The sequence below is a fragment of the Schistocerca cancellata genome, chromosome 3 (assembly GCF_023864275.1).
Source record: "Schistocerca cancellata isolate TAMUIC-IGC-003103 chromosome 3, iqSchCanc2.1, whole genome shotgun sequence".
Lineage (NCBI taxonomy): Eukaryota > Metazoa > Arthropoda > Insecta > Orthoptera > Acrididae > Schistocerca > Schistocerca cancellata.
The window spans coordinates 543,100,272-543,126,567 of record NC_064628.1 but is presented as its reverse complement, the minus strand read 5'-3'; the positions used below and the strand labels follow the sequence as shown (position 1 = coordinate 543,126,567).

Below are 26,296 nucleotides of genomic sequence, written 5' to 3'. Positions count from 1 at the left end.
GATTTAAGTTTACCGTGATTTCCCTAAATCGCTCCAGGCAAATGCTGAGATGGTTCCTGTGACAGGGCACGGCCGACTTCCTACCCCATCCTTCCCTCATCCGATGAGAGCGATGACCTCGCTGTTTGGTCTCTTCCCCCAAATCAACAACCCAATGCCCATGATGCAGCAGCTATAGGATTTGTTGCCATAAGGCATGTGGAATCACACTGCAGTGTGGCCTATAGTTAAAAAGGATCACACCATTGACTAGAAGCAAATGGTGTCATGACCGATAGTAATGCTGAAGAGGAATAAACTGTTGCCTGGCCGGTTAGTCTGGCTACCCACTCAAGATGAAGGTGTGAACTTGTTTGAGAGCAGTGTTCATTTGTGTGGCAGTGGTGATACAGAATCCAATAATGGTAAAGTTGTACGTGACTTGTTGAGTCTCATCATCCAGGCGGAAACTAAGAATTTACTCTTGATTGAACTTGCAGTCAATATCCACGGGTAGGCAGGAAAGAGCATTCACGTTTGTGTGCTGGAACGTGCTTCTGAAACTGATTTCATAGGTATATCGTGAGAGGAACAATGTCCAGTGCTGGAGCCAATGAGCAGTTCAATGTGGGACATTAACTATTGGGTTGAGAAACAATACCAATAGCATATGCTATGATACCAGGTGAAAGTTCGTGTCATAAGGTCATGAAATTTCTCGAAGCGAATATAATTTCCAATGCTTCTTTCTTGATTTGGCAGTGTTTCATTTGTGCAGAGGTGGGTGTTTTTGAAGTGTAAATGTGTGCTCTGAACCATCACCCTCTTGGTGAATGAGGATAACCCCATCATTTGGTCTGATGCATCTGCCGCAGCCACTATCTGCTTCCTTAATTGGAAAGTCACTAATCAAGGTGCTGAGAGTAGACACTGTTGGAGCTCCCTGAACATCTTTTCACACATTTTCTACTGTATGAAAACCGGTCCTTTCTTAAACAAATCATGTACTGGATGAATTATCTGAGATGCTCCTGGATTGAATTTTTCACAATATGTTAATTTTTCTGAGAAAGGCTTCAGCTTCAAGTTGTTGGAGGTTTGCCAGCTGAGACATTGATGCAATCAGTTCAGCATGTTTCTGCATCGGTAATATACATTCATGAGAAAGGACGTGGCCTAAGTACTCCACTGAAGGCTGGGAAAAAATCACAGTTGCTCAGATTGCACTTTAATCATAACATTTGCAAAACGAAAAAAAAGTGACTTCAGGTTCATAAAATTCTGCTCAGTGGAAATTCCTGTGATGACACTGTCATACAAATAGTTAATGCAACCTGGCATATTGTGAAGCAACTATTCCAGGAACTGCTGCCAAATTGTTGGGGCACTAGAGATCTCAAAATCCAGCCACATATACACTACTGGCCATTAAAATTGCTACATCAAGAAGAAATGCAGATGATAAACAGGTATTCATTGGACAAATATATGATACTAGAACTGACATGTGATTACATTTTCACGCAATTTGGGTGCATAGATCCTGAGAAATCAGTACCCAGAACAACCACCTCTGGCCGTAATAACGGCCTTGATACACCTGAGCATTGAATGAAACAGAGCTTGGATGGCGTGTACAGGTACAGCTGCCCATGCAGCTTCAACACGATACCACAGTTCATCAAGAGTAGTGATTGGCGTATTGTGACGAGCCAGTTGCTTGGCCACAGTTGACCAGACGTTTTCAATTGGTGAGCGATCTGGAGAATGTGCTGGTCAGGGCAGCAGTCGAACATTTTCTGTACCCAGAAAGGCCGGTACAGGACCTGCAACATGCGGTCGTGCATTATCCTGCTGAAATGTAGGGTTTCGCAGGGATCGAATGAAGGGTAGGGCCAAGGGTCGTAACACATCTGAAATCTAACGTCCACTGTTCAAAGTGCCGTCAATGCGAACAAGAGGTGACCGAGACGTGTAAGCAATGGCACCCCATACTATCACGCCGGGTGATACGCCAGTATGGCGATGATGAATACTCGCTCCCAATGTGCATTCACCGCGATGTCGCCAAACACGGATGCTATCATCATAATGCTGTAAACAGAACCTGGATTCATCCGAAAAATGACGTTTTGTCATTCGTGCTCCCAGGTTCGTCGTTGAGTACACCATCGCAGGCGCTCCTGTCTGTGATGCAGCGTCAAGGGTAACTGCAGCCATGGTCTCCGAGCTGATAGTCCATGCTGCTGCAAATGTTGTTGAACTGTTCGTGCAGATGGTTGTTGTCTTGCAAACGTCCCCATCTGTTGACTCGATCGAGATGTGGCTGCACGATCTGTTACAGCCATGCGGATAAGATGCCTGTCATCTCAACTGCTAGTGATACGAGGCCGTTGGGATCCAGCACGGCATTCCGTATTACCCTCCTGAATCCACCGATTCCATATTCTGCTAACAGTCATTGGATCTCGACCAACAAGAGCGGCAATGTCACGATACGATAAACTGCAATAGCGATAGGCTACAATCCGACCTTTATCAAAGTTGGAAACGTGATGGTACGCATTTCTCCTCCTTACACGAGGCATCACAACAACGTTTCACCATGCAATGCCGGTCAGCTGCTGTTTGTGTATGAGGAATCGGTTGGTAACTTTCGTCATGTCAGCACGTTGTAGGTGTCGCCACCGGCGCCAACCTTATGTGAATGCTCTGGAAAGCTAATCATTTGCTTATCACGGCATCTTCTTCCTGTTGGTTAAATTTCGCGTCTGCAGCACGTCATCTTCGTGATGTAGCAATTTTAATGGCCAGTAGTGTATTTGTATAAACTGTGCTGTGTGTTAATCACTGTTATCTTCTGGGAACATTCATCTAACAGGAGCTGTAAGTACACTTTGGCAAGCTCAATTTTAGGAGAACAATTTTTCATCCGCCAGTTTTACGTATAGTTCCTCAGGCGTTGGAATAGGGTACATGTCTACTTCGGCTTTAGCATTCACTGTGGGAAAGTCTGAGTTTGCCAGATGGTTTCCTGTTGGCAACAAGGGGAGTAGGCCACTGTCTTGATGATATAGGTTCTATCACATATGATTCTTACAGCCTGTCTAATGCATCCTTGACCTTGATGGAGTGCCAATGGAACTGTCCCAGAGCAAAATGATCGAGGCCATGTCGTACATTCCAATGAATTTTGTGCTTCAAAATTCTTTGTTTTTCCCAGACCGTAAGAAAAAATGTTGGGGAATTTGTTGCGGAGCGCACCCAGTCGGTGATAAGAAATATTCTCGGAGACCAAGTTGACTGTCAGTGACAAAAAAACCAAGAGACGTAAATACATCCAGACCAAAGAGATTCTCAGTATCAGCACTATTGACAACTAGGAAAGTTACATTCGTGTTCACAATTTTGTAAATGGCTTCTGTTTTGAATTGACCTTTCAATAGCATGCTTTGTTTGTAACTGGCTGCCATGGTAAATTGACCTTTCAATGGAATGCTTTGTTTGTTATACTTGATCATCCATCAAACTGATGGAATTTGTGCAGGTGCCCCTAATTGTAAATATGATTGGAAATTTATGAGACATCTGGTGGCACCTCTAACGACTTGAAAGCTGACTGTCCTGCCAGCCACCCATATAGAAAGGGGTAGTTTATCAAAGGAACTTTCCTGAGTGGATAGTGTAGGACACACAATATTAATTACCACTTGATGTTGTGATCGTGAGGCTGGGCAGCTGCCTGACAAATAGATAAAGGTGACCGTCATGCACATTTAGTACAAGCTGCCCACCAGAAAGGGTAATCAATCTCTGGCATGCTTCTGGAAACAGTCCCGGCAGGTAAGGCTGTTGCAACATCGAGTGGCATGAAACCAACTGTTTACAAGATGCAGGATATATGCACTGTTCCCAGAATGAAATTTCCACTCTGCACCAACGTGTATGTTGATACAAAACTTCCTGGCAGATTAAAACTGTGTGCCAAATTGAAACTTGGATTCTGGACCTTTGGCTTTCAAGGGCAAGTGCTCTGCCAACAGGACTACCCAAGTGCGAATCACAACCCGTCCTCACAGCTTTATGTCCACTAGTACCAGATGAGATACTGGCAGAAGTAAAGCTGTGGCGACAGGTCATGAGTCGTGCTTGGGTAGCCCAGTCAGCAGAGCACTTGCCCAAGAAAGGCAAAGGCCACAAGTTAGAGTCCGGTCTGGCACACAGTTTTAATCTGTCAGGAAGTCTCATCTGTGTTGGTGTTTGTGTATTGCCATGAAGTCAGTGCTGGTTTCCAAATCTGACACATGTCCAGGTTCACTGTTTACTGCAGTAATGTTCGCCCAGGATATAAATGGCAGCCCTTTGCTTGTGTTATTTTATAGGACTGTGCTAAACCCAACATCTTGTCTAATGAAGGGTCAACAAACTGTAAAGTCTTCAACCAAAACTCCATATTGGTTGCATGGATAATCACGTCCTGTCCTTAAGATTCTCTGATGGTACATATAGAAAAACTTGTATCGGCAACTTAGCCCCTGGAGTTCAGCCAGCTGTGCTCAATAGATTTTTACCAAGTTATTGAGATATATAAACAGCTTGTTAATTTTAACAAAAAAGAGAAGCAATTTGAGTTAAATAAAATTTAGATGCCGACTTTGCACTGACTGCATGACAGTTGAACTGAGGATGAGGTTATCCAGAGATAATCATGCATTCAACATCTCACAACTAATGGTGAGGCCCTCTATGGAGCTTTATAAATTCTGGGACCCGTCTAGCCCTTGCTGCAGTTGCTCTTTTATCTCTGAAGACGTCTCCTTGTAAGCTACCCATTGAGAGTAGTATTATGCAGAAATATTGCAAGTAATGATATTAAAACCCATCATGATATGGTTTGGGTAATTACTCCTCACTTCCTTGAAAAGTAAATATAAGAATTCTAGTTTTATGTTTTCAAAACATATGCTTTTCGTAAGCTAATTAACTTATTTATTTTATTCCTTAATTGGTTTGTCTCATGCATTTGAAACATGAATGTTAATTAATAAGTATGTAAAGTAGATAATTGTTAAGATTTGTTGTGTTATAATATATGGTTCTTCAATTGGTTGTTTACCAATTCATGTTAATAAACATACAACTACTATAATTCAGAATAGAATTTGATTAAAGGGGTAGAATTGAATACCTCGGAATGATGTTTTGTTGTAAAATGATAAAATTGTTAAGATTCTAATTGATAGAAATAATGTAATAACACTTCCTAATTTATTAGGAATTGATCGTACAATTTCGTAGGAAAATAGGAAATATCATTCTGGTTGAATGTGGACTGGTGTAACTAATGGATCTCGTAGTAGATAAGGAATAATTAAGCATAATATAATTATTAATGATGTTATTAATACAAATGTGATAGAATCCTTGAAAGTAAAGAATGGGTGGAATGGAAATTTTTTCAATATCACCATTTAGTCCTAAAGGGTTATTTCACCCTGTTTGATGAAGAAAGAATAAGTGGATTGCTGCCATAGCTGCAATAATAAATGTTAATACAAAATGAAATGTAAAGAATCGATTTAATGTCGCGTTGTCAACAGCAAAACCCCCTCATACTCATTGAACTAAGTCTGTTCCTAAGTATGGAATTGCTGATAATAAATTAGTAATTACTGTTGCACCTTAGAATGATATTTGACCTCAATGTAAAACATATCTTATAAATGCAATTGCTATAACTAGGAATAGAACTACTGTCCCAATTATTCGGGTGTGCATATACATATAAGTCGTCGCCCAACGTGTAAGTAAATGAAAATAAAAAAATATAGACGCTCCATTTGCATGTAAATTTCGAATGATTCAGCCGTTATTTATGACCCGGTAGATGTGTACCGCACTACTGAATGCTATTTCAATATTCGATGTATAGTGTATTGTTAAAAATAGTCCAGTTACGATTTGAATTACTAAACACAGCCCTAATAGGTACCCAAAATTTCATCAAAATGAAATATTTGTTGTGCAGGTAAATCAACTAAGGAATTTTTAATAATTTTAATTAAAGGGTGTGTTAATTGTAGGGGTTTGTTCATTAGTAAAATTATCTTATTTTACGAATAGGTCCCTGATTAATATTAGTAATTTTAACTAATGCTAATAGTGCTAAAAATAAATAAATTATCATTATTGTAATAATAAATGTTGGTCTATTATATAATTTTCCTAAAGATATTGTTATTTCTTGATAATTGATTGAGTTATAAATCTTTATAGTTTTGGTATTTTTGAAGTCTATAAGTATTATCATGTCTAAAATAATTAATGTTGCTATGATAAAGACCAATATTGTTAAAGTGATGATTATAGTAATTGATTTAGGTTGAAATATTTCATTTGATGCAGTTCTTGTGATATAAATAAATAGGACTAATATACCACCAAGAAATATCAAGAATAAAATATATGATAATCAGTAACTTTACATTATTGTTCCTGTTATTAATCCAACAAGGAAGATTGGAAGGATAATGAAGAACAATATTGATATAGGGCATCTTAGTTTAATTATTATTACATTTGATCATTTCAGGGGTTAGTTTATTTAAAATATTGGTTTTGGGGACCGACAATGGAAGCTTTTTCACCTCTAAAGTTTTAAAAGTGGGGGATTGACTTATTTCTGGTTTACAAGACCAGTGTTCTTTTAAACTATTAAAACTAATGTTTATTTTCTCTGTTTTTACTGCTTTATTGGTATATTTTGCTAATGTTTATGATTTTTCTTCTGAACATAAGCATTTATTAATGGTTCTTCTGAGATTGGAATATATTGTTCTTTCTTTATTTCTGTGGATTATTGTTTTTCTTATTGAATTTGATTATAATAATTTTTTTCCTGTTATTATTTTTGTTTTTTTTCTATTTGTGAAGAGGCTTTAGGTCTTTCTATTTTGGTTTTAATAATTCGATCTCATGGTAATGATTTCTTAAATTCTTTTGACTTATCTTTATGTTAAAGTATTTATTTATAACTTTTTTGATCCCTCTTTGTTTGTTAAATAATTGTTGATGGTTGGTTCATTCTTTAACATTCCTGTCAAGTTTTGTTTTTATGATTTGAGATTATTCACATGCTGATTTGAATATAATTTGATATTATTTTGGTATTGATTATTTTTCTTTTAGTTTCATTTTGTTGAGTTTTTGGATTTGTTCATTAATATTTACTACTGAAGATTTGGTTTATTGAAGTCCATATCATTGTAATTTTTTGTTTTTATGGTTTTCATTTTAATAATTATACTTTATTATTCAATTGCTAGACTGAGCCTTCTGTCTTTTTATGTTATTTTGAGGCGTGATTGGTTCCTACTTTGCTTTTGATTTGATGTTTGGGTTATCAACCTGAGCGTTTGCAGGCTGGTGTTTATTTAATTTTTTATACTTTGGTTGCTAGATTGCCTTTATTGTTAGTTTTATTTAAGGTTTATGTTTTTTTCTAATACTTTATATTTTCCTTTATTGTTTGATTTTGGTTCTTATTGTTTTATGTTTTTGTGATTTTGCCTTTTTAGTTAAGATGCCAATATTTTTGGTTTATTTATGGCTTCCTAAAGCCCATGTAGAGGCTCCTATTTCTGGTAGAATAATTCTTGCTGGTGTTTTATTGAAGCTGGGTGGTTATGGTATTTTTCATGTATAAAAAGTTATTTCTTATTTAGGGTTGAAGTTTAATTATTTCTGGTTGTCTTTGGGTTTGTGTGATGGAGTTATTTTTAGATTTATTTGTTTTCATCAGGTTGATTTAAAGTTTTTAATTGTTTATTCTTCTGTTGCTCATATAAGAATAGTTATTGGTGGATTAATGACTATAAATTGATGGTGTTGTATAGGTTCACTTTCTTTAATAGTTAGCAGTGGTTTATGTTCTTCTGGCTTATTTTGTTTGTCTAATATTATTTATGAACATTTAGGTAGATGAAGATTATTAATTAAATAAGGGTATAATTAATTTGATGCCTAGAATGGCTTTGTGGTGATTTCTTTTAAGATCATCAAATATAGCTGCTCCTCCTTCAGTCAATTTGGTGGGTGAACTTAGATTATTAAATAGAATTATGTCTTGGTCTTCTTTTAGATTTTTGGCTCCAATTTTTTAATCCTGTTTTAGAGCTGTTTATACTTTATATATATATTCTTATTCTCAGAATGGAAATTGTTATTCTGGGGTCTATACTTGTTCTCTCGGCTATTTCCGGGAATATCATCTTTTACTTTTGTATTGATTGTCTTTAAATATTCTTTGTTTAAAGGGTGAATATTTCTTTGTTTAAATTGCTTGAGTATTTTAATTGAAAATATTGTTTTGTGGGTTCAGTGATATGAAGTTTTTCACGTTAGACCATGTATTTATTTTCTACTTGTTCTTTTGAGTTTTTTTTCAAGAACTATGATCTTTATTTTAGGTATCTATTATTTAATAATTGTGTATAGAGTTTTTGTTCAATGAGACCTTTTCAATTTGAATGGTTATGACTTTAATTTTGGATTGAATGTCTCTTATTTTTATGTCTTTTGTTATATATGTTTCTTCTTTGGTAATTTAGTATAGAGAGGATTATGTGTCAAGTGAAAAAATATAAATCGTTTTATCATTATTGTTTTAATATTTATTCTTTCAATAGGGTTTTTAATTATTAGTCCTAATCTGATTAGAATTTTGTTAGGATGGAATGGTTTCAGTTTGGTTTCTTATTGTTTAGTTATTTATTACCAAAATGTAAAATCTTATAGTGCTGGTATATTAACTGCTCTTTCTAATCGAATTGGTGATGTTGCTGTTTTAATTTGTATTGCTTGAATGTCAAATTTTGGTGGTTGAAATTATATTTATTATTATGACTTTATTTCTCATTCTTTTGAACTAAAGCTTATTACTATATTAATTGTTTTAGCAGCCACAACCAAAAGCACTCAGTTTCCTTTTTCTTCTTGACTTCCTGATGCTATGGCTGCTCCTACTCCTGTTTCTACTTTAGTTCACTCTTCTACTCTTGTTACATTTTCTACCAATATTACATACTTATAATTGTGGCTGGTGTTTAGTTTTAATTTATATTAAAAATGAAGAAATTCCTCCAGCTGTATTTAAGGTGTCGATTATATTTTGGCAACTAGTTTCAACGTTGTAACAACGCCATCTTCAGGCCCATACACTTGTTGACGTCAAATGTGTGTGGCTGATATTAGAAATCAGTGGTGAGATACGGACCTGCTCACCACTGACGAAGCATGTCCATATCTCATCACTGACTTCTAGTATCATCAGCACGCAGTAGACGTCAACAAGTGTATGGGCCTAAAGATGACGTTATTACAATGTTGAAACTAGTTGCCAAAATAAAATTGACACCTTAAATACAGCTGGAGGAATTTCTTCATTTTTAATATAAATTTATACCAGCGGACATCCCACTGTCCTCCATTTCAACTATGGAAGTACGAAGATTACTTTTAATTGTTTGTATAACTATGTTTATGACTGGATTGGGAGCTAATTTTGAATTTGATTTAAAGAAAATTATTGCTGTTTCTACTTTGAGACAACTTGGTTTCATAATAAGAATTTTGGCTATAGGTTATCCAAAGCTCGTTTTTTAAATTGGCACATGCTTCATTTAACGCATTGTTATTTATGTGTGTAGGTTCAATAATTCACAATTTAAAGGATTCTCAGAATATTTGTTTTATGGGTTCAGTTGTTAATTTTATGCCTTTGACTTCTGTTTGTTTTAATGTTTCTAGTTTGTCTTTTTGTGGTATACCTTTTTTTTGCTGGTTTTTATTCAAAGGATTTAATTCTTGAAATGGTTTGTTTGAGATGAATTAATTGTTTAATTTTTTCTTTATTTTTTTTCTACTGCTTTAACTGCTTTTTATTCTTTTCATTTATTTTATTATTCAATAACTGGAGATGATAATTTTTACTCAAGATTTTCTTTTGATGATAAGGATTATTATATTTCACTTCGTATAATTGGTTTATTGTTTGGTGCTGTTTTTGGTCTTAGTCTTTTATCTTGATTGATTTTCCGTATTCCTCACGTGATTGCTTTACCTTATTATTTGAAGTTTTTGAGCCGGCCACGGTGGTCTAGCGGTTCTGGCGCTGCAGTCCGGAACCGTGGGACTGCTACGGTCGCAGGTTCGAATCCTGCCTGGGGCATGGGTGTGTGTGATGTCCTTAGGTTAGTTAGGTTTAAGTAGTTTTAAGTTCTAGGGGACTTATGACCTAAGATGTTGAGTCCCATAGTGCTCAGAGCCATTTGAACCATTTTTTTGAAGTTTTTGACAATTACAGTTGTTGTTTTAGGTGGTTATTTGGGTTATCTTAGTTCTAATTTTGATTTTTCTCATTATTTGTTTTCTTTAAGTATACTTTCTTTTGTTAGATTTTCTGGTTCTGTGTGGTTTATACCCTTTTTTTTTTTTTTCAACTAAGTTTGTTAGATATAAACCTTCGAAGTTTGGTTATTATTCATCAAAATCATTTGATTATGGTTGGGGTGAGTTATTCGGCAGTCAGGGTTTGTATAGATTATTTATTTATTTAATTGGTTACATTCAAGGTTGATATGATTCGAATTTTAGGATTTATCTTTTAACTTCTATTTTTTTGAATATTTATTTTAGTAATATTTTTCTTATACCTACAGAGCTTATAATTAGAGCATTACACTGAAGATGTTAAGGTATTTTTACTTTTAGGTATTTATAAATAGAATTTATATTATTTTTACAGTGAAAATGCAATGTTTTATTTAAACTATATAAATCTTAGAAATGTTAATGGAGTTTAAACACTAATATAAAAAGTTAGCAGCTTTCATATTGGCTTTACATTTCCTTAATTGGAACTTTATAGTTCAATTATATTATTAACAGTAATATGCCTCTTTTTGGCATCAGTTAATTAATAAGAATAAAGGTATATTATTTACCACTCTTTCAGGTCGAAACTGACTGCAATATTTTGCTTCTTATTCTATTTAAGGTTGATTGATTATATCAATACTTTTTGAATGCAACCCAAATGTTATAGTTAACTACAACCCTCTATTCTGCTCATTGTAAAGCTCCTTGGTTTCATTCATGATATAGTCATCCTAATAGGACTAGAGTGAAGAATATTGTTGATGCTGTTCAGATTATAATGTCTGATGTTTTAAAAATAATTACGATTGGTAGGATTAATGCAATTTCTACACCAAAGATTAGAAAGATTACGGCAATTAAGAAGAATCAGAGGGAGATGGTATTCGTGCTGATCTTTTTGGATCAAATCCGCATTCAAATGGTGATCTTTATTCTTGGTCATTAATTGATTTTTTGATAGTGCTGTTGCAAGGATTATAACAATTATTCGAATAATAAATCTAATGAAACTCTTGTAGATAGAACTAGGATTGTTTTTCTTGAGTTATATCAATCGTTTTGATTGGAAGTCAAATGTACTATTTATATTAGTGAAACAATTATCTAACTCATCAATAAATTGAGATATACAGGAATAATCATATTACATCTATGAAGTGTCAATATCATGCTGCTGCTTCAAATCCAAAGTTATGTCTTGGTGAGAATTGATTTATTGAGTGTCGAAGTAAGCATGTTGTTAAGAAGATTGTTCCAATAATTACGTGGAGTACATGGAATCCTGTTGCAACAAAGAATGTTGATCCATATACTGTGTCTGCAATAGTAAAAGGTGCTTCTCGATACTCATATGCTTGAAGTATTGTGAAATATAATCCTAAGAATACTGTGGAGAATAAGCCTTGTAGTGCTTGAGTGTGGTTAGATTCTATAAGACTGTGGTGTGCTCATGTTACGGTTACTCCTGAGGCTAAAAGAATAGCTGTATTAAGTAATGGAATTTGTATAGTGTTGAAAGGTTTAATTTCTATTGGAGGTCATAGTATGCCTAGTTCAATTGTTGGTGCTAGTCATCTGCTAAAGGAGGTTCAAAAGAATGAAACAAAGAATAAGATGATGCAATAAATAAAATTATTCATCATAATCCAGTTGATAAAAATCCTGTATGTAAATGATATTAATGTATGTGGTGTGCCTTTGTTTAAAAGGTGTGTGAATATGTGATTAGTGAAATCATTTTGCCATTCCTGATACTAGGACTGTTTCTCCAATTGCTCCTGTTAATTGTCAATGTCTATAGTCTACTAAGTGGAATCGGTTGTTTGAGTGAGTTGTTAACATAAGTTTAGTATACTTCTCTAGAATATAAATTTCTTAAAATTGAGAAAACATCAGCCTGAATTGTAGCTACTGCTGATTCTAGAATTAGTAGGAGTATTTGAACAATAATTAGTAGTGAAATTAAATTTATTGCTATAGATGGTCCTCTATTTCCTAATGAGTTTAATAATAGGTGTCCAGCAATTTTATTTACTGCTAGTCATACTGCTAATATACCTGGTCGGATAACATTTCTAATTGTTTCAATTAATACTATAATGATATTAATGCAGGTGGTTTGCCTTGGGGTACAAGGTGTGTGAATATGTGATTAGTGTGATTGATTCATCCCAATAGTATAAATCTTAATCATATAGGTAAAGCAATTACAAATGTTAATGGTAAGTGACTTGTTCTAGTAAAAATGTAAGGGAATAGTCCTATGAAATTATTGAATAATATTATAATGAAAATTGAGATAAAGATGAACGTTGTTCCATTAAATGATTTTGGTCCTAATGATGTTTTAAATTCATTATGTGGGGTTAAGTTTAGTTTATTTCAGACAACATTAATTTGTGATGGTGTAAGTCAAAATATTGATGGGATTAAGAATAATCCTAGAAATGTTCTGGTTCAATTTAATGATAAGTTGAAGATATTAGTTGATGGATCAAATGTTGAGAATAAGTTTATCATTTTCAGATTAGATTTTTTATCTCAGTTGTTCCTGCTCGTTTAATTAAGATTAGGTTTAAAAGAGAAAAGTTTATTTGATTAAATAGAATTAAAGTGGCTGAAAATATAATGAATAGAGAGAATCATATGAGTGGAGATATTTGAGGGATTTGGATTAAAACTACCCAATCAGTAGTAGTCATTAATTTACTATTATTTTGTTTAAGAGACCATTACTTACTTTCAGTCATCTAATGTTTCAAGGTGTACTAATTATTTAGTTATTTTAGACTGATACTCTAATGTTATACATTTTAACTAACTCATTAAATTATCTTAGATAATCACTTGATGAGTAAATTTATTGAAGTTCTTTCAATTACAATTGGCATGAATCAGTGGTTTGCTCCACAAATTTCTGAGCATTGGCCAAAGAACAGTCCAGGTTGGTTTATTGTGAATGTTCCTTGATTTAGTCAGACTGGTATGGCATCATTTTTAACCCCTAGAGCAGGTACTGCTCATGAGTGAAGGACATCTGAGGCTCTTGTTAATACTCGTACTACTGTATTTATGGGAAGAATTGTCCATCATCTACGTCTAGAAGTCGAAATCCATCGTTTTCTAAATTATGCTCTGATGTTATATAGGTATCAAATTCTATGTCTATAAAGTCTGAATATTCATATCTTCAGTGTCATTGTCATCCAATTGTTTTGATTGTAATTATTGCGTCTACTGAATCATCAAGTAAATATAATAGTCGTAGTGAGGGGAGTGCGATAAAAATTAAGGAGATTGCTGGTAATGCTGTTCAAATAGTTTCAATTAGATGTCCATGAAGTATATTCTGTTTGTGTAGGCAATAAATACTATATATATCTTAGGGCGTAGCCTACAATTACTGTAATTAATAATAATACGACCATAGTATGGTCATGGAAGAATGATAATTGCTCCATTAATGTTGAAGCTCCATCTTAAAGTGATAAATTTGATCATGTTGCCATTTTGGGTTTCTAATAAAAGGTCAAACCTTTATTTTTGTAGGGCTTAAATCTAATGCACTAATCTGCCATATTAGAACCCAGAAATTAATGGTAATTCTGAGTAACTGTGTTCTGCTGGCAGATTATTTTGTAATCATTCTGTTGATCTACTTATATTAGCTCTAAATATGATTGCTAGGTTTGTAACTATTCTTTCTCATATAATTACCATAAATATAATGATTCCTACCATAGAAACTGTAGATCCAATTCTTGAAACTACATTTCATGATGTATAAGCGTCTGGGTGGTCTGAATATTGTCGTGGTATTCCTGCTAATCCTAAGAGTTTTGAGGGAAGAATGTCAAGTTTACTCCAATGAATATAATTGTGAATTGAATTTTTAATCATGTATTATTTATGGTTAACCCTGTGAATAGTGGGTATCATTGAATAACATCTTCTATAATTGCAAATACTGCTCCTATAGATAACACATAATGGAAGTGGATTACTACATAATATGTATCATGTAATACAATGTCAAGGGACGAATTTGCTAATACTAATACTGTTAACCCACCAATTGTGAATAGGAAAATTAACCCTAGAGCTCATAATAATGCTTGTTTAAACTTGAATTTAATTCCATATAATGTGGCCAATCTTCTGAATACCTTATTTCCTGTAGGTACACAATAACTATTGTTGCTGATGTGAAGTATGCTCATGTGTCGACATCCATTCCTACTGTAAATATATAATGTGCTCATACAATAAATCCGATTAATCCAATTGATAGTATGGCGTAGATTATACCTAGTGTTCCGAATGCTTCAGTTTTCGCTCTTTCTTTGCATACAATGTGTGAAATAATACCAAATCCTAGCAAAATTAAACTGTAAGCTTCTGGGTGTCCAAAGAATCAAAATAGATGTTGATACAGAATTGGGTCTGCCCCTCCTGCAGGATCAAAGAATGATGTGTTTAGGTTTCGGTCTGTTAGTAATATGGTAATAGCTCCTGCTAAGACTGGAAGTGAAAGAAGAAGAATGATTGTGATGGCTACAGGCCAAATAAATAAGGGTGTTTGGTCTAAAGTTATACTTTCTGATTGTATATTAATTGCTGTTGTAATAAAGTTTACTACACCAAGAATTAATGATAAACCTGCTAAGTCTAATGAAAGAATGGTTAGATCTACAGATGTGCCTCCATGTGCAATAGCTCCTGCTAGAGGTGGGGTAAAATGTCCATTCTGTACCAGCACCGTTATCTACTATAGAAGATGTAAGAAGAAGAGTTAATGAAGGTGGTAGTAATCAAAAACTTATATTATTTATTCATGGGAATGCTATATCTGGTGCACCAGTTATTAGTGTTACAAGTCAATTACCAAATTCACCAATTATAATAGGCATTACTATAAAGAAAATTATTACAAATTCATGGGCTGTAATAACATTATAAATTTGGTCATCTCCAATTAGTGATCCTGGTTGACCTAATTCAGTATGAATAAGTATTCTTATTGATGTTCCCACTGTTACTGCTCATGCTCCAAATAAAAACTATAAAGTACCAATGTCCTTATTGTTTGTTGAGAATAATCATTTTTGTGGTGAGATGGCTGAATTTTAGGTGGTAGACTGTAAAACTACTTATGAAATACTTTTTCTCTTACCATAGTTGGGTCTTATATTCAGTTATGATTCTAGACTGCAATTCTAGAGGTGTAAAGTTTCACTAAGGCCTAAAAGATTATTCTTTTAATTATAACTTTGGAGGTTATTAGTTTAATAAACTTAAGTCTTTAGTATAATGAGATTAAAGTTGATGTTGAAATTATCCTATTGATGAAATTATTACAGGTATAGGGAGAATAATTCTTGATTTTTGAGACTTTATCTTTATTGATCACGAATTTTTGGTATATGGTATAGTTAGAGCTGAAAATCTAATTCGTACATAGTAACAAAGTGTAATTGTAGTTAGTGCAACTACAATTATTATAATGGTTGTTATGTTGTTTTCTATGAGTGATTGTATAACAATTCATTTTGGCAGGAACCCAAGGAATGGCAGTAAACCCCCTAGAGATAGCAGAGATAAGAATATTATAAATTTAATTTCAGTTTTCATGTTTCTGGCTGAATAAATTTGGTTTATAAAGAACAAATTTATTTGCTTAAATAATAAAACCATAATTAGTCTTGGTAAAGAATAAATAATAAAGTATAGTTCTCAAGTGTTTTCTCTAATGGTTAAAGATCTGATTATTCACCCTAAATGTCTAAGTGAGGAGTATGCCAGAAGTTGTCATAACTATGTTTGATTTAAACCTCCTATTGCCCCAATGATAATTCTTAAAATAATAATGGTTCAAATAAACATTCTTAGTTGAATACAGTATGATAGCACTATTATTGGTGCAATTTCTTGTCATGTTGTTAATGTTAAGCAGTTATTTCAGTGGGTGTTGTGTGATGTCTTTAGGTGAGTTAGGTTTAAGTAGTTCTAAGTTCTAGGGGACTGATGACCATAGATGTTAAGTCCCATAGTGCTCAGAGCCATTTGAACCATAGTTATTTCAGCTTGAAGCACCTATGACTTCTGGAAATCAGAAATGGAAAGATGCAGCTCTGATCTTTAATAGTAATCTGGATCTGATTATTATTGAAGGAATTCTCTTTCCCATCCTGTTGGATACTTTATCTGAATCAGGAGATTTGAAAATAATAGTATTGTCGATGCTATTGCTTGAACAATAAAATATTTAATTGATGATTCATTTATTATTATGTTTTTATTTCTTGTTAGAAGTGGAAATACTAAAAATAAGTTGATCTCTAGTCCTATTCAAACCCAAAATCAGGAATTTCATGAAATGGACAGGATCGTTCCTGTCATTAATATTGATAGGAAGAGAAGTTTTGTATAGTTGTTGGTCATTAAAAAGGAGAGGATTGATACCTCTATAAATGGGATATAAATCCATTAGCTTGATTAGCTTACCTTTTTATATTTAGGTGTATGATGCACATTAGTTTTTGATACTAAAGGAGTTAGTTTAATTCTATCTTATGTAATTTGTTTAATGAAGGTAATTTTATTTGCTTGATTAAACAAATTACGTAAGATACAATTACATTACCTCCTTCAGTATCAAAAACTAATTTGCATCATACACCTTAATGTAGAAAAGTAGGCTAATCAAGCTAGTGGGTTTATATCCCATTTATAGAGTTATCAATCCTCTCCTTTTTAATGACCAACAACTATACAAAACTTCTCTTTCTATCAAAATTAATGATAGGAACGATCCTGTTCATTTCATCAAATTCCTGGTTTGGGGTTTGAATAGGACTAGAGATCAACTTACTTTCATTTATTCCACTTCTAACAAGAAATAAAAACATAATCGGAGGTGCATGTTGGCCAACGCTTCATCAGTAAATATAGCCATACCGTTGTGTATTACCATTCTTGTAAACTAATGATGCCACAAAAATGAACTCAATACTGAACCAAGCAGTATTGAATGCGAGCTTTAAGGCAAAAAGTAAAATGGGTACTTGTGTCGTAAACACTAGATACCTTGAGCAAACAAGACACAGCACTGTTGTGCACCATTTTGAGTGCAATATAGATACAAGGCTAAGCGGGGCCAGTAACCAAATGAAATGCAATAACTCTATAATGAACTACCAGAGACCCTCATCCCTTATACCGAAATAGAAGATAAGCCCCATCAGGATTATAAATGTAAATATGTAAAAAATATATTTTATGAAAAATTTTATTTGATCGTGATGAGTTTATTATTTTCTTTACTGAAAACTGTAAGTATACCACTGACCTGTTTCATTAAATGCTGCACTCAGAGACAAAAGTGTCAAGGAATAATTTCTTTCTATACCAGCCACAGCCTCTTGGCCAGGAAGTTGTAATGAAATGTTGGGGATTACCATACCTCGTGAGCCATTGCCTTTGCCACAGTGGTAGCACTAGTTCCTGTCAATCATCAAAGTTAAGTGCTGTTGGGCTGGACTTGCACTTGGTTGGATCACTGTCTGGATCGGTCGAGTGCTGTTGGCAATTGGGGTGCACTCAGCCCTTGTGAGACCAATTGAGGAGTTACCTGATTGAGAAGTAGTGACCCTGGTCATGAAAACTGCCAATGGGTGGGAGAGCAGTGTGCTGACCGCATACCCCCTGTATCCGCATCCAGTGATGCCTAAGGGCTGAGGACGGCTCAACAGCCGGTCGGTACCATTGGGCCTTCAAGGCCTGTTTGGACAGTGTTTGTTTGTTTTATGAGTCACCATGAAGAGATTTGGAATTTAATCTAACTGTGATCAGGAACTGTTTACCACCATCTCTATTCTGTTCCCTTTAGTGACAAAACACTATCATCGAAAATTTCACTCACCACAAAGTTTCAGACCATCTACCTACGAGACAAGTGCCATCCTTCCAGGCTATGCTAGTGCCTTCAGCTATGCAGAAAGGTTCTAGCAGTGATCAAAACTCCTTAAAAGACCTGTAATTTGTGATCCTTGTTAAAACTGGATTCTGAATCGGTTGTAGATAGCTTCCAGTAACTGGCACAAGCTGTATCTGTGACAAGCAAACTAAAATTTTTGCTAATGTTAGAGTATTATCGGTGATATCCAACAAATAACTTGGAAGAGTTACCAGCATGCAATAATTCTGTTATCATTTGTGGTATATAAAGTACAATTTGTTTCAGATGTATGTGTAATTAAAAAGTTAAGATTCCATGGAGAAAAGTTGTCAAGATGTAGCATTATTTTCAGATGTTTGTTGTTGTCATTTGTACTAACCAATGTAACAGACAGTTTGTAGTTTTTTGCAGTGCTTAACACACACATCTCAATGCGAGTTCAAATGTGTAATATGCATTTTCCGTATTAATTTTTTGCAGTCTATGTTACCTCGAGAATCAAACTCAAAGGAGTTGGACAGTGGATTGTTATCAATTATTAGTTTCCCTGCGTTCGCAGTGGATGATCCGCAATTGATCCAGCTGACACGTTCAGCCATTGTGTCAAAGCTACAGGGGCGATATGGTTGCAAACGTTTCTTAAGAGATGGGTATAAAACACCAAAAGAGGTATATTAGTGATTATGCATTGTAAATGTTAAAAAAATTATCAGTCTTAATCAAATTATAAATTTATAATTGTAAAAAATCTGTGATACTCAACCAATAACAACTGTCACTTTCTCCCATGTAATTATGTTATCACATAAGATGTGTATAGGCTATTTGCGTCATTTGCATCCAGTTAAACAGTTTGCACACGAGATACAATTTACAGGTTGGAAACAATTTTAATCTGGTCATAAACTGATTTTCCTAAATTTCATACATTTTACATCCATAAACAAGAGCTGAAAACCTTTTATAATAGTATATATCTGTTTTTGACAAAATTATGATTAGGGTAGATTGCTTCTCCCCATATCATGGAGATGTTGAGTTGCAGAGAGGCACAACAAAAAGACTAGTAACAGGCCTTCTGAAACAGGCAACATACACACTGTCACTGGCAACTGAGGCCTGTTGCTCGTAGTCTGGTCTTCTGGCCAAAAGCTTATGTGTTTAATAGTCTGTTGTGCCTGTCTGTGACAATATCTCGGCTATATGGTGAGTAGCAATCTGTCCTTTTCATAATTTTGTCATTATTCTGTCCGGGATTTTCTATTGTTTGATACATCTGTTTTTGAGGGATATGGACTGATTAACTGCAGTTTACTAGCAAATCACTCTGTTCTGTAGTATTTTACTTGGGTATCTGAACAATACAGGAATTTACATCAAAAGGTTATTTCACTTTTGTCTCAGATCAGTACCATGCACCTAGAAAATATTTTTAGTATTCACAACCAGAAAAAAGGGAAAATTTAATAATATCAAAATCTCATAATACTAATATGGTATTGAAAAGTACTGAGTGACATACAAATTATGAATGGAGATAACAACTCACTGTATAACTGTGAAGTTGACCAGTCCATGGTTGCAGATGTAAGGTAGGACTCACTGTTAAACTTTTTGTTCATATCCTTCCAAACGACTAATAAACAAGAAACGCCGACATACAGATACAACTGCTACATTGATTTAGTTGGCTACATTCTTTGAAAACTTAGCTATGATTTCTATATAGTATACTTGTCTCTGAACAAAATTCAGTTACTGTATGTTTGGCCCCCATATTGGATGCATGCAAGAACTGGCATATTTTTTATTTACAATAGCACTACTCATTTTGAGTGTGCTTACGTTTTGGATCACTTAAGGTACATTAGTGTTTTGGTTGAGTTGGATTGCCACAGGCATATCAGAAGATGAAATTGTATAATTTTGAAATCGGTCATGTAAATTAAACACCATCAATAAAATAGCCAAATGGATTATCCCATAACAGTATATTAATGAAATACAGCTGAAACACCTAAAATTTCAACCATGAAGACGGATGATGCCAAAAGAGATTTCTACCCAGCTTATTTGGCTATTACCTTGTTACCTTTACTCCTTCCATTATTTATATCTGATAACAGGGTAGAGGTGGCAATTAATGTATAACTTTCATCATTTATTTTGTGTACACCTCTATGGACAGATTTAATGCTTTGAGAATATTCCTCCTCCTGTGTTAGGTATTATTAGGCATGTACAAGAAATAAGATGTATCCTGCAACCCTCTAGTATTTCAGTTTTTGCAATGAAATAATAGTTTTTGTAACTTTTAATGCCTTTCTAAGTAATAGGGATAACAGTTTATTTATATTATTGTGGTATTGGAAGATTTTTCTTTTCAGTTAGCATGTTACCGTATTTACTCGCACTTTTTTTCCGGTTTTTGTAATCCAAAAAAACCGCCTGCGGATTACAATCGAGTGCAAAGTAAACGGAAGTTCTGTAAAATGTTGGTAGGTGCCGCCACAACTAACTTCTGCCGACGAATATATGTAGCGCTACATAGGCATGCTTTGCAGGTGCAAAGATAAATACTGGTGCCAAAACCTCTGCGTCAGTAAATAAATTAAAAAAAAAGGTAGAAGACGAGCTTTTTTCTCCGCCCCGAGTTTCGACCACTACATTTTCATACATTATCCAACGAAGTAAATACAAATTTTGTATTGTTCATCTTCGGATGTAGCAGCCTTTCAATGTACTACGAAAATCTGACTGGCAAGACTGTTTGGGATGTAGGTCAATATGGCCAACTCTACGTTCTGAATTTTTTCCAACCTGTGACTAGAGATGGTTGCTAATAGGAACTTTTATGAATTGTGAATCACATGCAGTATTCTCTTCACCATAAGAATAATCCGAATATAAACATTTTGCCACGTATTCTTTCGTGTTTGCTGCTATCTCATTTAAATCCTGTCTGCCTAATAAACCACGAAACTAGAGTGAGACAACGGCAAACGTGGAAGAATATACATATCATGCCATGTTTATATTCGTATTATTCTAACGCCGAATAGTGATACAGTCAGGAATGAAGCTTGACAACTGACCAAATTTTTAAATCTAAGATGACTCTAGTTTCTGTGCAGAATCTAATGTACTGAAATGGGTCTGCAAAGATTTTCAAACGGGGAAAAATTTTTGCTAAACTCTCCTTCACAACATCTTCTGTCACACGCAGTCTGTTATTTGGTTCTTGTTGATCATAATCAAAGAAAGCAGCAGTGTAAGTTACAACAAATAGCAGTCTCTTGCCATTGTTTCGTTAATGAGACGATTCCTCGCTTTTTTTAAAATTGGAAGTGGTGGTAGTGCGCACAAAAGCAAGCCATGCCGCGAGCGGCGACAGGTCGTAAACACTCATTATCAGAATGCAACAAACAATGCATGGCACAGTACAATAATGCATTTTCAGCTTAGAGTGACGTAAAAACCTATAACAAAGAGAACGGCACTTATCAGATCAAGGAAAAATAAGCAATCAATTCAAACTAGACGAAGCACGTGAAAAAGGAAGGGTACTCGTATAAATACGGACGGAGCGCCTGACGCATAGCAATGGCTACCTGGTAAAGCCTAACTGCTAAGCTTACTACTCGAACCAAACTACTGTAGCTGTATCGTCATTCATTCGACCTAAATTGTGTCTCATATTACAATGGACCAACGTTGTTTCGATTTGGAGGTGCGGCCTAAAACTTTTCTCTCCTCTTGAATTTAGAGTCTCAAATTTCAGGTGCGGCTTAGATTCGGGAAATTTTTTTTTCATTGATTTCGAGTCTCATTTATCAGGTGCGGCTTAGATTCGAGTGCGGCTTAGATTCGAGTAAATATGGTAATTTCATGGTGATTATGAGTTGTAGTAGACTCACCTTGTGATTCTGCTTTCACAAAAATAATACAAGCTTTGTATTTTGGGGAGTGTGAGTTATATTTTTAAATTCAACATCTAGGGCATTTGGTGTCAATTTATTATCGCAGCAATCCACTTGAAAACTAATTTATCACATTCATAGACCTCTTTGTAGAACTGTAATGTAAAGATTAACCACTCCCAGCTTTGCTTTTTCATTTTCAGTATGATAATTTGTTTTATAAATTGTTACTCTTGTATTAAAGGATCCAAACCGCTTGTACTATGAGCCTTGGGAACTGAGAATGTTTGAAAAAATAGAATGTGAATGGCCATTGTTCTTCTGTTATTTGATACTTGACTACTGCTTTCAAGGAAATAAAGAAGCTGTCACAGAATACGCAGAAGCATTGGAAGAGGTAAGTGAAAAGTCTAAATGATTTACTAAAAATATGAAATAGTAACTATTTCATTATATGTTTCCACTTTGGAACTTTGCAGCTACATTGTAGACTCTCTTGATATCCTCATCAGCCTTTTTGTTTATCATTTCATTCTGGAAGATTTATACCATCCATCATACTTGATATCGCAGTTGGTTACAGAAAAATGTTGTGCATTTGCTGTTCATTTCTCTCTGTCGCTGGTGAATATTAATGTGCATCTACATACATATTATATAAACAACTGTAAAGTACTTGGCAGAGCGTGCTTCCTCATGTGTCCTTTGTTAGGGTTTCTTCCCCTTCCATTTACATATAAAGCAGAGGGAGAATGGCTGGTTAAATGTTCCTGTGAATGCTGTAATTCATCTAATCTTACCTCTGTGATTGATATGGCAGTGAAATACAGAGGGCTTTACTGGATTCCTAGATTCCTTATTCAATATTGGTCCTTGTAACCTTGTAAGGGGATTTCAAATGTCGATCTTCAAGTGTCTGCCAGGTCAAGTTTTTCACCATTTATGTAATTCTGTCTATTGATTAAAACAAATCTTGACCATTCATGCTCACTCTTCATTATACATTCAGTACACCCTGTTAGTCCCATTTGCTATTAGTCCATGCATCCAAGCAACATTCTGGGGCAAAGCACGTGAGTGGTTTGTATGCAATCTCCTTTGCTGAATGGGTGTGTTTTCCCTGGACTCTTCCAATGAATCAAAGTCAGCCACCTGCTTTACCTTTGATTGAGCTTTTATGATGATTTCATTTTATATCCCCCACAAATTGTCACATGCAGATATTTCTATGAGTTGATAGACTCAAATTGCGATTCATTGATATTTGTGTAACTTTATTCAGATGCACTTCATTATAGTACACTGCACCATTTGCGAAAAGTGTGAGGTCTGTAACATTTGAATACAGTATTGGTGGTGTGTTGCTTGACACAAGTTATGACAATTAAATATGTAGCTGAAACACTGCAAAGTGATAAGAAATGGAATGAGTACGTAAGGTCTGTAGTAGGGAAGGCGAATGGTCGACCTTGGTGTATTGGAAGAACTCTAGGAAAGTGTAGCTCAACTGTAAAGAAGACAATTTTAACAACACTTGTAGAAGGTGTTTTGACTACTGTTAGAGTGTTTGGGATACCCTCCCGATTGTATTAAAAGAAGACACCATGTTGTGACCTGGCCCAGGATAGAGGGAAGTTAGGGGGTTTCTGGGCAGTCTGTAAATTTTGAGCATTGAGGAGCAACTGCAGAAAGACAAATTCCCAGTGAAGGCAATTGTTGACCTGGATCTGCACCAAACACTGTCGCAGGGCACTTACGAGAGATGCAGATTCTGGGACTCGACAGAATATTTGCAGGAGAAGCCTCTTGGAATTCGAGGGTCTGATTAACACTATTTATTTATGATCAGACTAATTAATACACTGAAGACTAATTCTTAACATTAGAAATAGCAAAGGAGGCAAGTGGTTGCTCAACAGAAGCACAAACTTGAGAGCAGCACTCAAAGTGAGAAAAAAGACATGTCGGACCTTACCAGGGCTGGCCACGAGTGACATGGAGTTGCCACACCATCAGTCTGACTGAGAATCCCCTCTGAATACAAAAACGTGCTTTTTTTTTTTTTTTAAAAAAAAAAAGAATTGTTGTGGCACACGATTTCTTCCTTCCTATAGTTGACCCACCAATCCACCGGCACTTAACGAGCTTCAGCCAATCTGGTGAGTTGTTCTGCACCTCCAGCCAACCACATTTAGATTCCTCCCCTACTCCTGTTTGGTGGGTAGGGACGCTTCTGAATTTTACATTAACAAACTCCAACATTGGTATCAGTAGTATTCAGCTGAAAGGTAGATGTCACTGACACTCCTATTATGGTCAGCAACAACAGTGTTATATGTCATTTGGCCCTGCCCTCCATCCTTATGTGAGTGGGGACTGCTGTAGTAGTACTCTAGCCCGTGTAAACTCAATGACATTGCAGTTCTCAGGAGCAAGTATAAAGCTTGCTGCCTCTGCTAAGAAGTGCCTGTTCGTAGCCATCTTCTACAATGACACCTTATGACAGCATCTAGGTGGTGCCTGGAGTTACCAGTTAATTCTCTGAGGTGTATCTTCTCCCTTGGGTCAGCTGCCCAGAGCATCTGCAGTTTCCAGAGCTTTAGTTTATTTGCAGTAACCTTAACAGTACCGCTTTCACCTGGTCTCTGCATGGGGTCTCTGGTCGCCTACCTTGGAGTGTCCTTGATGGCTCCCAACAGCCTTAAGCATATCAATGTACAAGTCATGATGTCATCAATGTATGACAACCAAAACAGTTCAGAGGTCTGATTTGTTACTGTTAGGTTCAACCAATATATGAGTATTACCAACAAGCTCTGTGAACTCAAATGTGAGTCCCTGTAGGGAAGAAGGCATCCTTTCAGCAAAACACTATTGAGAACGTTCAGAGAACTGGCATTTGTGACAGGCTGCAGAACAATCCTACTACCACCAAAGAGAAGTCAGAGATTGTATGGAAGCATATAGACAGTTGTGTTTCCCTCACTCCATTTGCAAGATTCAAATTCAGATTCTTTATTTGCCATCGACCACATGCAGTGAAATAGGCTTTATAATGATGTCAAGATACATAAGAAGTTACTGTATTAGTATTTACGTTATAAGTACAATTTTTTTGCTATATTAATCAATTGTGCAGTATTGCAGTCATAGACTTAAAACTCAATTTCTGTGTTACAAGTATCCAAGAATTCTTAAGACTGTTGTATGGATTGTCTATTAACCATTTGTGCAGTTTACTTTTAAAATTATTGAAATGTGTTTTGAGTGCTGTATGTGGTAATTTGTTAAATAATTTCAAACAGTTCACTTTGTGAGATTTGCCCATTTATGTCAGCCTATGTCTAGGAATGTCATTACTCTCTTTGTTTCTGGTCTCATGAAGGTGTATGTTCTCATCATCATCATCATCATCATCATTTAAGACTGATTATGCCTTTCAGCGTTCAGTCTGGAGCATAGCCCCCCTTATACAGTTCCTCCATGATCCCCTATTCAGTGCTAACATTGGTGCCTCTTCTGATGTTAAACCTATTACTTCAAAATCTTTCTTAACCGAATCCAGGTACCTTCTCCTCGGTCTGCCCCGACTCCTCCTACCCTCTACTGCTGAATCCATGAGTCTCTTGGGTAACCTTGCTTCTCCCATGCGTGTAACATGACCCCACCATCTAAGCCTGTTTGCCCTGACTGCTACATCTATAGAGTTCATTCCCAGTTTTTCTTTGATTTCCTCATTGTGGACACCCTCCTGCCATTGTTCCCATCTACTAGTACCTGCAATCATCCTAGCTACTTTCATATCCGTAACCTCAACCTTGTTGATAAGGTAACCTGAATCCACCCAGCTTTCGCTCCCATACAACAAAGTTGGTCGAAAGATTGAACGGTGCACAGATAACTTAGTCTTGGTACTGACTTCCTTCTTGCAGAAGAGAGTAGATCGTAGCTGAGCGCTCACTGCATTAGCTTTGCTACACCTCGCTTCCAGTTCTTTCACTAT

General features: G+C 35.3%; 1 protein-coding gene across 2 annotated transcripts in view; it reads left to right on the top strand.

Moving 5' to 3' along the window:
• LOC126175372 (probable phosphorylase b kinase regulatory subunit alpha) overlaps positions 1-26,296 on the top strand; it is a 247,572-nt gene that overhangs the window by 68,396 nt on the left and 152,880 nt on the right. For both annotated transcript variants that reach the window (XM_049922140.1, XM_049922139.1), the window contains exons 6-7: positions 18,854-19,042; positions 22,538-22,690. In XM_049922140.1, the coding sequence (XP_049778097.1) occupies positions 18,854-19,042; positions 22,538-22,690 (342 nt within the window). The remainder of the gene's footprint in view (positions 1-18,853; positions 19,043-22,537; positions 22,691-26,296) is intronic.